Raw genomic sequence first — 15,473 nt, 5'->3', positions numbered from 1 at the left:
TAAATAGCTTCTAATGTGATCTAAGTAAGAATAGATTCTTGGATTTTGATTAATTAATTTCACATTACCAGGAGCTGCATCACTCTTTGACAACACATCATCCTGTTGGAAGAACTTATTTATTTATTAAGAGACTTTTCTTCCCAAAGAGACACAGAATGCAAAACGTTCAAGAATACATACACAATCAAACACAAATTAGAAACTTAGGGCAAATATACAGGATAAAATGTAGAACGCAACAGCCAGCAGTCAGTCCTAGGGTGATGAACTCCTCAAGCTATATCCTGAATAAACAGAAATGTTTTAAATTGACCAGTGCTTTTCGTGATGATATTCACAGGTATGGAGTATTGGCACCTGTGGTTCCCCCCACTCCACCCATGGCAGTTATTTTGTGCTGGCACCCACAGCACCTATATCAAAATAAGATTACAGGTATCTTTCCTTCCTTCCAAAACAGCACTGCATATGACTGCTGGAAAACAAACATTGTTTCTCACACCTGTAAGTGACCCGTGAGTGTACATCATAGGGAACCTGCGAAAAAACTTTTGTACCTCTGGTAGTTTTCTCTTACCGGTTTTTAAACTTTCGCCTTCCATAAGCCAGGCTATGAACGTGAGCGTTCCACATGTAGTTCAGTGCTGCTTCTTGTGCTTCAGGCGCTTCAGAGCTCAGTGCAGTGGATGAGAGATACTAGAAGAGAAGATGCCATATGCACATACGCACGCACACACACACACACACACACACACACACACACACACACTCCATTAGGATAATAAAATAATAATCATAAACTTATTATTTATTTATTTATACCACGCCCATCTGGCTGGGTTTCGCCAACCACTCTGGGCGACTCCCAGCAGAATATTAAAAACACAATAAAACATCAAACATTAAAAACTTCCCTAAACAGGGCTGCCCTCAGATGTCTTCTAAAAGTCAGATATTTGTTTATTTCCTTGACATCTGATGGGAGGGCGTTCCTGGTTCCCTGTAACCTCACTTCTTGCAGTGAGAGAACCGCCATAAGGCCCTCGGTGCTGGACCTCAGTGTCCAGGCTGAATGATGGGGGTGGAGACGCTCCGTCAGGTATACTGGGCCGAGGCTGTTTAGGGTTTAAAGGTCAGCACCAACACTTTGAATTGTGCTCGGAAACGTACTGGGAGCCAATGTAGGTCTTTCAGGACCGGTGTTATATGGTCTTGGCAGCCGCTCCCAGTCACCAGTCTAGCTGCCGCATTCTGGATTAGTTGTAGTTTCTGAGTCACCTTCCAAAGTAGCCCCAAAAAAGTGAATGGGGGAGGGGATGGAACAGCATCTATTTTTTCATGCAGAAGGTCCCATGTCAAATCCCTGGAATCACCAGATGGGGAGGGGATGCCCTGTGTTCAAAATCCTGGTGAACCACGGCCAGTCAATGGCAACAATACTGAGCTAGATGAAGGGTCTGACTAGAAGGCGGGCTTCCTCAAACTCAGCCCTCCAGATATTTTGAGACTACAATTCCCATCGCCCCTGACCACTGGTCCTGCTAGCTAGGGATCATAGGAGTTGTAGGCCAAAAACATCTGGAGGGCAGAGTTTGAGGAAGCCTGCTATAAGGCATCTTCCTGCATCCTTAATTAAAAACTGATTGGTTTGTTCTGCTACAGATGTGTGTGAGCTTTCCCCTTATTCAGATTTCTTGGAAATGAAGTTTTTGTTTTTGTTTTTAAAAAGGGAAGTAACTGAAGATTGTAAATCTATCTCTCTTTTCCCAGCCCTTCCAAATCATAGCACTTGCATGACCATGTGGAGCTTTTGTTCATAAATACTGTATCATCCTTTACATTGCAATCTTATACTTGCCTCGCTGGCTTCAATAGGATTTACTCCCAGGTATAAGGTTGTAGCCATAACTAGAATTCTCATTAGCTGAGCGGCTATTCTAAAATATCATGTCATTGATGGCAGTGCAATACCCACAGAATTGTGTCAGAAATGGATTGTCCCTGTTCCTTCAAAAATTTCATGTTCTCTTTCTTACTCACACTACAAATCATCCCAACATCTTGCAGTATTTTGCTGGTGGCATTAATTTAGAGAGGTTCTGAAACATAATTATTTTCTTTAACCATTTAAAATGTCCTAAGTTGTCTAATAAAGTAGGTGAGCAGAGATTATTTTGAAGTGGGAAAACAAGGAAACAATAACCTATTGTTGAAACTGAAAAACAGAAGGCGCTACTTGATTGCTATCTTTAAATATATGGTTCTGGTGCAAAAAAACCCACCCTACTATCCGTCTTGTCAGAAAAACAGCTACAGTACCTTGAAGAAATCTCTCCAGCCAGCCATGGCTTTTGGTGCCTGGGCATTGCATTCTGCAACACTGTGACAGAAGTCAGCTCTTTGGTCATCCGGTGGTAGTATTTCTACCTTGTCTGCCAAGTCTCCAAAAATGCCACTTTCCAGTGCTCCCAGAAAGGGTACAATTGCTAGGTAGTAATTCATACCTGCAGTAATGGACAGCAGCAATATTGGTTTAGAAGAACATCTGGTGATATGGGAAAACATTCAAATTATTGGAAGTTCTGGTAAATGGGAGGCACACTTCCATGCAGCATCAGGCAAAACTTAAGACATCAATTACACGATTTAACAACTGGGTGAATGGCTTTTTAAAAAGTAAACTAGGCCACCTGAGCTTGCTATTTACATGACTGGGAGTCCCCCCCCCCGAAATGCAATTAGCACATCTCCCAATCTGGATTAGTAGCATAGCAGGCAGCAAAGGCATAAAGCACATCTCCTCCCAGGACTGGCCTAGGGCATTTGGCTGCTTTAGACAAAGCAAGAAATGCCACCCCCCACTACCTCCTCTGCCACAGCGCCCCCTGCTGCTGCTACCTCTTCCTCTGCAGCCCCTCTTGCTGGCAGGGGAGTAAAAACGGGCAGTCGTGGTGGGGAGCAGCATGCTTTTCAGAGGCGGGATCTACCGTCTGTGGTGACTGTCTTACGTCACCTCATGGGCTTTGTCTACTCCTGTGCAAGGTTTTCAACCTGAATTGGGTCCTGACTTCTGCAATATATTTAAAATAAGGAATTCATGCAGCCGCTACTTGTATGAATGGTCTCACATCGAGTTTGGCCTTCAGTCCCAATTTGTTCAATGGTCTAACTCCCAAATATGTGGTTCTGGGATTGCAGCCACAGGATTTCAGAGGCAGGAGGCCTCATTCACCAATGCAGTGCTTTTTTCTGGGTTACGCAGGGGTACGCATACCCCTAAACATTTTGTGAATCTAAGTTTGGCCTCATTGAGGGGCAGTATTTTAATATGAGTAGGAAAATGAGAGGACCCCTAAACATTTTTTTTAGAAAAAAAGCACTGGATAAATGTATCAGTAACACAGAGATAATAAATACTATAAGCAATAAAGGTCCAATCCATGCTCTGCACATTTAGGCCCTACAAATTACTGTGTGGGTAGGACTCTGGTATTATGAAAATCTTCATGGATGAAAATACCTACACGCCCACCAGCTGCGCTCTGATATGCACAGATTATCTCCATCTTTCTTGCCGCATCTTGTGATGTTGGTTGGATCTTCTAGTCTGCCTAGAAGAAAATCAAGTACAGTATTACATAACATTTAATGATGTTTACATCCTACCACAAACATTTTAATGACTGGGTGAGTTGTGATGATTGCTACAAGGTAGGCAGAACCACCAGGCTGGAGCCAATTGGCCTGGTGGACAAACTCCTACCCGATCCCAAAAGATGGCAACAGCCACAGCAAGGTTTTATATATGCCACCATTTCCCAGTTTGTTGCTCTCCAGGTATTCTTGAACAGCGACTCCCATCATCTCTGACAGATGGCCATGTTGGCTGAGGCTGATGGGTGTTGGCCCAAAACATATGGAAAGGCTTGCATAAGCCATTGTTACTGTAGCCAGCTGAAAACAAGGGCAGTGTAGAAGAGGGAATTTCATCGGGTGCAGCTTATCAACTGCACCTGCTGAAATTCCCTGCTCAAGGCAACAGGAGTCATGTCCTCATTTCCACCCAGCCACCATATCGAAAGCCTACACAAAATCAATCATGATAACTCTTAACTTTTGCCACACCTAACAGTTCTCTGCAAATACACCTTACATTTCATATCTACTCAGAAATAAGTTCGGCTGAGTTCAGCCGGGCTTAGCCACAGGTAGGTGGTTGTAAGATTGCAACTGTAGGCCCACTGTGAAATCTTTGAGGTTTTTTGGGCAGAGTGTGTGTAATGACCACAGGAACATTTGCAAGGAAGACTCAACTGAGTTGGAGAGGGTTAAACATTCTTCTCATGTGTCTCATTGTCCCTTCAAATGATCACTACCCAGGTACAGTGGTACCTTGGGCTACATACGCTTCAGGTTACATACGCTTCAGGTTACAGACTCCGCTAACCCAGAAATAGTCCCTTGGGTTAAGAACTTTGCTTCAGGATGAGAACAGAAATCGCGTGGCGGCAGCAGCAGGAGGCCCCATTAGCTAAAGTGGTGCTTCAGGTTAAGAACAGTTTCAGGTTAAGAACAGACCTCTGGAACAAATTATGTACTTAACCCGAGGTGCATGGAAGATATGAGAACAGGCAGTGTTTATTTCTAGTGACACTCAGTGATGCAGAGTATCCCCACCCCCTTTTTAAAAGAGCCACATCGCATACCCATCACTTTATGCAAGGACATAGTAGAGCTTGCTACTCAATAAGCATGCGTAGCATTGTACTGTTAATACATGTAAGGTGGAAATGGAAAGGAAATATGTGCTACAGAAAACAAAAGTTTGTGGGAAAATTGTTAAGAATTGGGATGAGCACTGGACCTCATTTTTTTACAAACAAAAAGCATTGAGGCTAAGAACACCATTTTTGCATTGTGGAGCTTAGCAAAAAGCGCTGAAATACATTTTCAAAGTCACAAGTCTCAACCTATTTCTGCTGCCATTTGAACCAAGAAGAGAGACCACATTCCTAACAGTTTAGATTGTAAGGGAATTTGTTCATACCTGTAGAGTATTGCCAGCCATGCTGTAAAGCCAGTCCCCATAGGATATTTTTGTTCGAAATGTATTGCAAACCATGCTGCTGGGGCAATCTTCCTGGGACATTGTTGTCAGCATCATTTGGTCCAGGAGGAGCGAAAAAGTTAGATGTGGCTTTAAGCAGGATTTTGTATAGTCCTAATCTCTGAGGGTAGCTCCATGGGTTGATTAATATGTTGTTGCCATTTACTGGGTAATCATCTAAATTTCCAGGTGCAGAACGCCATAGTGGAGGAACAGCATCACTGTAGCTTTCTGGCTCTTCAGCTAATTTTTCTGTGAGTTCTAGGCTGAGTGAAGAAGTAGCAAAAAGGAAGATGAAGAGATGCCAGAAAAATCTTCTCAGGAAAAGGCACCCCATGCTGGACAAGACCATTCTGTTTCTTGGCTTCAGAATGCATGAAAGTTGTTTTAAAAAGGGAGGAGCAAGTTAGAATGAGAAATGTACACCCTATGTAAATCAGAAATAAGCCACTCCTCCTGCTTCTCCTCTCTGCTTCCTCCTCTCCAACACGCAGGACAAATATACATATTGCAGGGCATTACAATTTCATCTTGTTCACTTGGATATGTGCTCTGCTTAGCAAAACAAAAAATCAACTCCAGGAATGGTGGCAACCAGTTTAACCAGTCTGCTATTTAAGTGCAGATAATTGAAGTGCAGATGATTGTGGGAAGTGTATTCACACAAATCTGTTCTGGTTTCTTTTCTTTTTTTCTCTTTTAACAGACTCTTCTCATCTGTAACCCCCAGTTGCTGCCCACTTATAATAATTCACCCTGGGTGGGATCCTACCATGGTCCTTGTTCTGCCACCCCAACCAACCTCTGTATCCAATCCAGAAGGCCTGAACAGAGATCTATCCAGACATCTTTGCCACTTCCTGACAGATGAACTCCATATGGACGAAACAAGTTCACATGCTCAAATCGGATCAGGGCTTAATTAATTCTAATTCTAATATTATTATTATATTATTTCTACCCCACCGATCTGATGAATTACCAAGCCACCCTGAGCAAGCACAAAAAGTTAACTTTTTGTGGCCACATCCACCTTCCAAGGGTTCTGAGTTCCCCTCCAACGGCAGTGCTGCAACCACAATGACCAGGCAATGCACACCTTAGGGTGGCTACTGGTCCTTCTAAGAGGCAGTTATCATGCCTTTGTCCCATCAAACATACATATGGAATCCCTTTATAACTAAAAAGAGGTTATAGTGGTATTATTTATATTCCTATATAACTAATAACAGAACATCCAAATTTATTTAGCTCCTGCCCAGTCAACCTCTACCCCCTCTCCTTTGTGTAAATGTGTGGATTCAAAGTATTATGATAGGAAGGAGAATTTGAAAATGAAAAAAGTTTCCCCCTCAGATGTGATTTTTTAAAAAAGTTTGAAGCTGTATTCTTAAACATGCTTTAAAAACAGTTTGTTTTCAGCCCTCAGCCCAAGCCCGCCCACAACCTACGGTTTGTTTGGTGTTAGAGGTGGGTCTTAAGAGCCTCAAAATAAAATCTGAACAAAATTGGTGAAGGAGCAAAGAGTTTATTGATTACAAAATGTTCTTGCAAGAGCTGGTGTCCAAAGTAGGCACACCCCAAATTGACAAAGCAAAAGCTTATATTCCCTTCCTTGTCTCCCCATTAGCTGGGTACTACAAGGTTTACAGCCTACCATGACTGCCTAATTACCCAGCTAACATTCCCGCCCCTGTTTACATCTCCCATTACTCTGATTTCAACACCCATCCTTCTTGTTTATCCTATTCCCTATTTGATCTATGTTCCTATGCATTTACATACTGACGCAAGCAACATCCTGACCACTAGTTGTCCCAGTTACAGGTGTAAGCGAGTACTGTACCTGCTGAAGCCTATGAATAAACCATACTCCAGCCGCAAGCTGTCCTACTTATGAGCATCCTAACCACAAGCTGTTCTAACAATGTTGTTGTTGTTTAGTCATTTAGTCATGTCTGACTCTTCGTGAGCCCATGGACCAGAGCACGCCAGGCACTCCTGTCTTCCACTGCCTCCCGCAGTTTGCTCAGACTCATGCTGGTAGCTTCGAGAACACTGTCCAACCATCTGTCCTCTGTCGTCCCCTTCTCCTTGTGCCCTCCATCATTCCCAACATCAGGGTCTTTTCCAGGGAGTCTTCTCTTCTCATGAGGTGGCCAAAGTATTGGAGCCTCAGCTTCACAATCTGTCCTTACAGTGAGCACTCAGGGCTGATTTCCTTCAGAATGGAGAGGTTTGATCTTCTTGCTGTCCATAGGACTCTCAAGAGTCTCCTCCAACACCATAATTCAAAAGCATCAATTCTTCGGCGATCAGCCGTCTAAGGTTGTCTAGCAATTGCAGGATTGTGGATTATGTGAAAAAGCAGCATGATCATTTCTCACATTTGGGATTGCCTTTTTCTAGTTTTTTACTAAACTGTTAGCTTCATCAGTCGTCACACATATATAGAAGATGCTTGCTTAAATTAAAATTCCTGGCTTTTAATGCTGGTGACTGCTATTTACTACACATGCATGTGTACTTCGGCCTAATTTATTTTCCTGACGCGTTACTCAAAACCCCTTTTTAAAATTCTTATTTTCTGAAAAACTAACCAACCTTGGCTCCTCTTTATTAACTGTGTGATTAAAGCAGTGTGGGAAAGTTATCTTGTTTACAAGGTCACAAAGGAAAATTAAACAGAAGCAAGGAAATAATCTCATTTTATACAGTTGCAACCCATTCTGTTTATGCCTTTAAAAATACAGGTGTGCCAACCTATTCTTGCTGTCAGAACTAGAGCTTCTCCAAGCAGTTTATGTGGACAAGACAAAGGAAAATATTTTTCATTGTCATTTTGCCCACAATGTTACTGAGGCAACAAATAACTTCCCACAGGAAAATCATTCTACATAGGCCTTAGCAGTGAAGGCCTCAAACAAATTCTGCCTCTTCCAGCAGTAGAGATGATAGAGCAATGGCCACTAAGAGAAATCATAAAGCTGCCATGCATTTTTAATATCCTAAAACCTATTACATAGTGGACAGAATATTATAATAGAGTAAAAGAGACGTAATGGAAGAAGTAGTAGATAGGTAGCCGTGTTGGTCTGCCATAGTCAAAATAAAAAAATTCCTTCCAGTAGCACCTTAAAGACCAACTAAGTTAGTTCTTGGTATGAGCTTTCGTGTGCATGCACACTTCTTCAGATACACTGAAACAGAAGTTGCCAGATCCTTCTATATAGTGAGAAGGTGGGGAGGGGTGTTACTCAGAAGGGTGGTGGGAATGGGAGATAGGCAGATAGCTGAGAGAGCCTCTTGACGACTCTTAACGACTGTAATAGGTCTTACAGGAAAAGGCAAGGGGTGGGAAGGTGAGAAATGGTTTAGTTATGTATAGTGAGATAAGAATCCAATGTCTTTGTTCAGCCCAGGTCTTTTCATGGTTTTAAGTTTGGTAATGAGTTGTAATTCAGCAGCTTCTCTTTCCAGTCTATTTCTGAAATTCCTTTGTAGTAAAACAGCTACTTTGAGATCTTGTAATGGAACAAGAAGAAGAAGAAGAAGAAGAAGAAGAAGAAGAAGAAGAAGAGGAGGAGGAGGAGTTTGGATTTGAAATTACCAATAAAGAAACATCACTAAGTAGAATTAGTGCATGGCTTAGTTCAAGGTGGATCAATGGATTTCACCGTGAGAGTAGTGTTTTAAATGAAATCATCTGATATTTCCTGCTTTCTGGAAAGACTGGCTTGGTGGCATCTGAGGAATTCTCACCCTATCGCCCTCAATGTTGTAAAATACAAAGCCCATTTAAGATAGCTTCTTTATGCAGGAGGGACTCTGTCCCACATTTTATCTTGTGAGTCACCCCGAGATCTTTAGATGAAGGGCAGTATATAAATCTAATAAAATAAAATAATAATAATTTAAACACACCAGATTTCAATGAGTTTTCAACCTAAGTAGGTCCATTAGGTGAAACTAAAACCTACAACACTGGTAGGAGACGTGGGCGGCGCTGTGGTCTAAACCACTGAGCCTCTTGGGCTTGCCAATCGGCAGGTCGGTGGTTCGAATCCCTGCAACAGAGTGAGCTTCCGTTGCTCTGTCCCAGCTTTTGCCAACTTAGCAGTTCAGAAGCAGACCAGTGCAAGTAGATAAAAAGGTACCGCTGTGGTGGGAAGGTAAATGGCGTTTCCATGCACTCTGGTTTCTGTCACAGTGTCCCATTGCGCCAGAAGAGGTTTAGTCATGCTGGCCACATGACCCGGAAAGCTGTCTGCAGACAAACACCAGCTCCCTTGGCCTGAAAGTGAGATGAGTGCCGCAACCCCATAGTCGCCTTTGACTGGACTTAACCATCCAGGGGTCCTTTACCTTTACCTTACATCACTGGCAGTGATGATTCTTAATGTCATGTGCGAAAACAGTTTGAAATGAGAGATCTTAGTTCTAAATGATTTCTAGAGCTTTGGCTTTCTAAAATATTTTGAGGTGCATCCCCCCCCCCTCCGATTCATGTGGTTGATTATACTGGGTACTGGGATTTTAGAGATTGGTGCTAGACCACTGCATCAAGATCTGGGATGGCTGAGAGTTCTTCTTCCTTAAATCTGTTATTGTTGCCAGTCTGATATACTGCAGTTATATTAAGTCCGTTTACATGGATCAGAAGTAGTGCCCAGAAGGAAAATACTAATTAGCTGATAAAATATTAATTCAGAGAGCATTTTGCAAGGTGAGTGCAACAAAATACTCAACTGATGTTTTGCTCCAGTGCTGTAAACACATTTGGGCGATTACTGTGACTACCTTTTGGCTTTTACACCAATACTGCTTTAAGGAGTTTGGGTGAAATGAATGGAAAAGGGATCCAATTTGCTACCCTCACAAGTACAATAACTTCTCTTCTCTCTTTTTTTACACACGCACACACATTCTGGATTGCTTGGGAAGCAGTTTTTGTGTGAGTCTAGTTTCCATGGTTACCCTGGTAGCATGTCACTCCATCAACAAGCCCTAACCTCTTAAGGGGGAACGGGCTGCATGGCTTTCATTTTCTCCCTTATATTATGGAGGGAAGAGAGAGCAGCTGAGAAAAGGGAAGAGTATTCCCCCTTCCACCTTTTGTAGAATGAGAGCTTCCTGCAATTACATGCTGTTATTCTTCAGTTTTATCTTCAGTTTGTTTATTTTTAAAGGAATGAACAGGATACCCTCAAAAAGGCATAGAAGATTAATTCATCCCTGAATCTGTGATATGTTAATTTAATTTATTTCCATGCTTTGTTTTTACTGACAGTCTTTTTCGAGGTAGCTCTAAGCTTTTCACATGCAATTTTATTATGTGCTGTATGACATTTTCCTGATTTTCATTGCAAGCTGCTTCAAAATTGAAATGAAATTAGATAACAGCTTTTAAATCAATCAATCAATTGATACATTCCTCTGCTTCATACAGAATTATACTGATGGCCAACCCCATTTAATCATGGCCAAAATCAAGCATGAGAACGACTGCTTCACCCCCACCTTACAAACACCCTCACTAGTATTAATCTTAGCACAGCAGGGCTGGAACATACCCTGTGCAAGTCCCATTTGAATGAATGGGAAGACATATCTTGCTGAAGCTAAACCGGTCTGGGTCTGATCAGTGCCTTGATGGCTGACTGCCAGGAAGTCACACAGACACCACCTTGAGCTCCATAATCAAAGAAAGACAGGATATAAAAGTAAGAAAATCAAAATTAACATGCTTAAATCTGTCAAGCATGAAACTCACCCAAACAGAAAGAATTAGCCCATCTTTACAGATTCTGGGAATAATATATAAAGAGCCCAAATCTTTAGTGATTCATAAAGTGCAAAGTTAAGCACAGAAGCTTCTGAACCTTATATTTCTTGAGGTAAACTGAACACAGGTGGGGGAATTAGAAGACTGGAAGACATAAAAAAACATTCACAGATCACCATTTGGAGTGGCATGCCAGCAAACAGTTCATTCCTGGCATTTAAAATTTAGCACATGACAGTATATAGCTGAAAAAGACAGTCCCATAATACAAAAAGGTACTGCAGGTGAAATAGGAACATTAGAAAATGGGACAGAATTAGTTTTGGCAAATTGCTCTCCTTGAAAAGATATCTCATAAACTAAAAGTATCTAAAAGACAGAACTCAAGTGACCTTTCTCTTTTTTGACCATGTGGCATGATTTTATTTCCTCTTTGAATAATGAAGCACAAGCATTGTCACCAGTATATGCAAACATCTGGCTCATCTAGGACTTTATAAGAACCTTTGCTCTCAAAAATACTGGAACTCACAGGTGGAAAGTACTTTAATTGTTACATATCTTTGTTATTTGTAAAAGGAATCATTTTATGAGTCAATACTTTATTGCCTCGGTAGGTGCATTCTGTGACCCAGATTTGCAAATGACGAGACAGAAAGGTTGGGATGAAATCAGGCCAAATCTTTATTAACTGTGGCAGGTTGAGTATGGGTTGACATGGCAGTAGGACTGGATCAGTTCATCATTCTATGCGGCACTAGCTGGTGGGGTTGGACAGCGCCAAACCTCTTCCATGGGAGCTGCCTAGTGCTGAACACTGTTGTGATGCAAGCCAAGTTTCCAAGGCCTCACTGGGAGACTGGGATGAGGATTCCAGCCAGGCTGGAATTATTATTTTTATATAATCTGATTTAGTTGACTTACCATAAGTATTTTCTACAAATCAAAGATTGGACCTACCAATTCATCATTTACTCCAGGGCCAAAACTAGGCTTTCTGTCACCTGGGGCAAAGACCCCATTTGTCACACACCCCATGCATGTTTCTAGAGGCTTCACCCAGGGCTGAGACCCCAGCTAGTCCCTGTTAGCTATGGCCCTGTTTACTGCTCCATATATCAAGTAAAGTGGTACCTCAGGTTACAGATGCTTCAGGTTACAGACTCTGCTAACCCAGAAATAGTACCTCGGGTTAAGAACTTTGCTTCAGGATGAGAACAGAAATTGGGGGCGGTGGCAGCGGGAGGCCCCATTAGCTAAAGTGGCACCTCAGGTTAAGAACAGTTTCAGGTTAAGAACGGACCTCCAGAACGAATTAAGTTCTTAACCCGAGGTACCACTGTACTCCAATAATTATTGGAACACAGGCATAAACAAATTGTTAATCAAATGTGTAAGGTCAAAAACCTCCATTCTTGCATGAACTGGCCCAAGGCTGGAGGTTCCATTCATACAAGTAACAAGCATGACACTATCGATGACTTAAACCCTTTAAACAAAATGCAAAAGCCCTTTCTCTTTTGTGTTCCTTTATTCCATATGACCATCTACTACCCAAGCCAAAGATCACCCATAGTGAAATTCCTCATCAGGTCGACAATCTTAACACCTACCAGTTTGATTCACCAGACAGAAAAGATTTTAGTCCTCTTATCCTAAACTATCAGGTACCTGTTTACATCTGTGTGAACTGGAGTCTGCTGTCCACTGATGGCACTACACAAAAATAGACAAAACTTTATGCAGTGAAGTTTGGCCCAGCCACATTCAGCATTTTTCTTCTTCTTCTTTATTTTTTAGAAGATGTATAAGGATTACACAATAGATAGAAGAAAATTGTGTTGTACAGAATATGCAGGATCTACTGTTGGTGATTTCAAGAGGCAAGAAACAGACAATCCATATTTTAGAGGATTTTATCGGCTTTAAAGAAAGAACTATCTCTGAACCCTAACACGTGCATACATAGTTTTGAAACTACAAAAGAATTCAATGTAAATTTCCACCAAATAATTAAAACCACGTTTGGTAAACGGTATTCGGCCTTTACTCGTGATAGTCAGCCTTTTAAAGTTTTCACAAAAGAGAATCCAGAGTAAGTGAAGCCACAGGCAGCGGAGCAACATGGTTATAGTCTGTCTTTGTCTCCGATTCCTTGAGACTGACTGAAATGCAAGTCAAACAGCCACTGGAGCCAAAGAACAAAGGAAAGCCCAGTTGTCATTATGCTGATGCTGCTGCAACATCAAAAAGCGCCTGACATCACTGTGCACTCCGCACACCCGGACTTCAAAGAAGAATAAATATTTTATCAGAACCGACTGTTTCTCTGGACTGAATTTCGAAGGGAAACTTCCCATGTCTTTTGCCTCCTTCCTACTCGGAGAGCTGTAATCCAATTCTACCCCGTGCCGATAATACGAGATGCAATGGAGCCCTGAGGCCTGCCCGGGCGTGGCTCTTCTCTTTTGATCTTTCTCCTCTCTCTCTCTCTCTCCCCTCCCTCCCTCCCTCCCTCCTCTCCCCACCCCCCACCCGCTCTCCCTTTCCGGGGCCCAATGAGGTCAGCTCATGAATATTGCTGCATTACCCCGAGCAGCTCTGGCTCCGCTTGGTACCTCGTGCATCCGTGGGCGTGTGCAGTTTAGCCAGCCTAAGAGGACACCAAGTGGGGGGTAAGTAACGCTGGTGCCGGCGGGAGCCATTGTTCGCAAAGAAAAAGGGCAATCGCACAGCAGGGCAACTTAACAAAGCCCTTGATCCTTTGTAGAGAGAGCGCGTGCAAACTCTCCGCCTGCTGAAACCTGGATAAAAGTTCCAAAAGAGCTTCGAAATCTCGACACACTGGAAATAGACCGTTGCTGGGGGGCGGCGGGGGGTGGAGATAAGTGAACAAATAGAGCCGCCTCTGAGCTGCTGGCTGTTTTCAAGGTAGTCTATGCTAAATGGTGAAGTATGGAATTCCTTCTTTGTTTCTCTCTCTTCCTCTCCCCCCACCCCTTGCTTTAACATGGAAATCTGCAGAGGCGCAACATTCTGCCACCTCTCTGATAACCACGTGACGATGTCCCAGAGATCTAGGGTGGGGGGGGGGGAGAGATTCTTGGTTTTGATTGTAACTTTATTTATTTTATTTTTTAAAAATGGGTTATGAAGTTTGTATAGAGAGGCATCAACCGCTGCTGCAATTGAAGACTTGAAGGAGGTCATAGGATGTCCTTGGTAAAAGTGATGACTCTGCTGCAATGCAACTTGGAGGTGGGAAGAGGTTGTTAATGTGAAGGACTGTAGGTTATATATATATATGTCCCTATAGGTATATCCAAACTCTTGAAGGTTATTGTGTAGTGTTTTGGCTTTTGCTTTGTTCTGAAGTTCCATTCAGTAAAACCAGTTTGAATTTCAGATTGAAGATGAAGTGTTTGAGAAACAGAGATTTCAAATAATTGCTAACATTTGGTAACCTGCAGACTTTAGCGTAATAGAATTTGGAGGTAACAATTGTAATAGATATATGTAAAACATTTACTAATTTAGGCTGCAATCCCATCTACACTTGGGAATTCTAGAATTCAGAAGGTGGCTGTTTTATTTTATTCACTCTAATAAAATGCGGGTGGTGGACTGATCTTCTCCCATTTGATATATTGTAGTTGCCTGCATTATAATAAATTAATAATGTTTCACTTCTTTTAAGTACTTCATCTAAAATAAGAATCTGCAGCATTGGCACCTAAACAAATAATTAGATAGTGTTTTTCTGGCATATAACTTTATAGGCTGCTAAAATCTGGCAACAGACCTTGTCTATTTCATCGTGTCATGTAAAACTTTATTGGTCACCCTCTCTCTTCAAGCACATATATATTATGCTCAGTTTGTCATAATTGTCATAAGGTGCTGTTGAGATTAATATTGCATATTGAGGTTATACTTTTCTGGATTAACTTTGAGATCTACCATTCTACTATATATTTTGCCCATTCTTTCCATTTAAAAATGTAGATTAGAAATACGAAAGTGTCTGTATTTCAGCTAAAACACACCCTTTGTAGAAAAATAGTCTTTAGCATTTGAATGCACAGAGCTGGAAGTTAGAAGGGAAGTTCAGCAATTCTAATAAAATTCCCTACACTTGGGGAACAAAAAAGAAATACAAAAGTGTGTGTTGGGTTGGACAGGGAGGAGGAGGAAGAAATTAAAGTGCTTTACTGAATAGATTTGTTTTACATGATTATAAGTATGTTTTAGTTGTAACTTGGAACATATTTTCATTCACACCTGGGAGATCCTGGTTTTGAGTTCCAAGTCCAGAGGTTCTCAATAATAATTATAATATTATAATAATAATTATATCCCACCCATCTGACTGGGTTTCCCCAGCCACTCTGGGCAGCTTCCAGCAAATTATAGAACCACAGTAAACGTCAAACATTAGAAAATTACCTATACAGAGCTGCCTTCAGATGTCTTCTAAAAGTCAAATAGTTGTTTATTTCCTTGATATCTGATGGAAGGGCGTTCCACAGGGTGGATGCAACTACTGAGAAGGCCTGGTTCCCTGTAACCTTGTTGGAT

General features: G+C 41.8%; 1 protein-coding gene across 1 annotated transcript in view; it reads right to left on the bottom strand.

Annotated features, from left to right (window-relative positions):
* The window catches only part of LOC308583307 (protein LEG1 homolog), an 8,118-nt gene extending 2,616 nt beyond the window's left edge, over positions 1-5,502 (bottom strand). The window contains exons 1-4 of the mRNA XM_081187119.1: positions 5,051-5,502; positions 3,528-3,614; positions 2,323-2,507; positions 581-699 (exon numbers count right to left, since the gene is read on the bottom strand). Coding sequence (XP_081043245.1) covers positions 581-699; positions 2,323-2,507; positions 3,528-3,614; positions 5,051-5,462 — 803 coding nt within the window. The 5' untranslated portion in view covers positions 5,463-5,502. The remainder of the gene's footprint in view (positions 1-580; positions 700-2,322; positions 2,508-3,527; positions 3,615-5,050) is intronic.
* Positions 5,503-15,473: the final 9,971 nt, after the last annotated feature.

This window comes from Podarcis bocagei, assembly GCF_964188305.1.
Source record: "Podarcis bocagei genome assembly, chromosome: 3".
NCBI classification, from domain to species: Eukaryota; Metazoa; Chordata; class Lepidosauria; order Squamata; family Lacertidae; genus Podarcis; species Podarcis bocagei.
The sequence above is the reverse complement of the archived record's forward strand: the minus strand, read 5'-3'. Positions and strand labels throughout refer to the sequence as shown.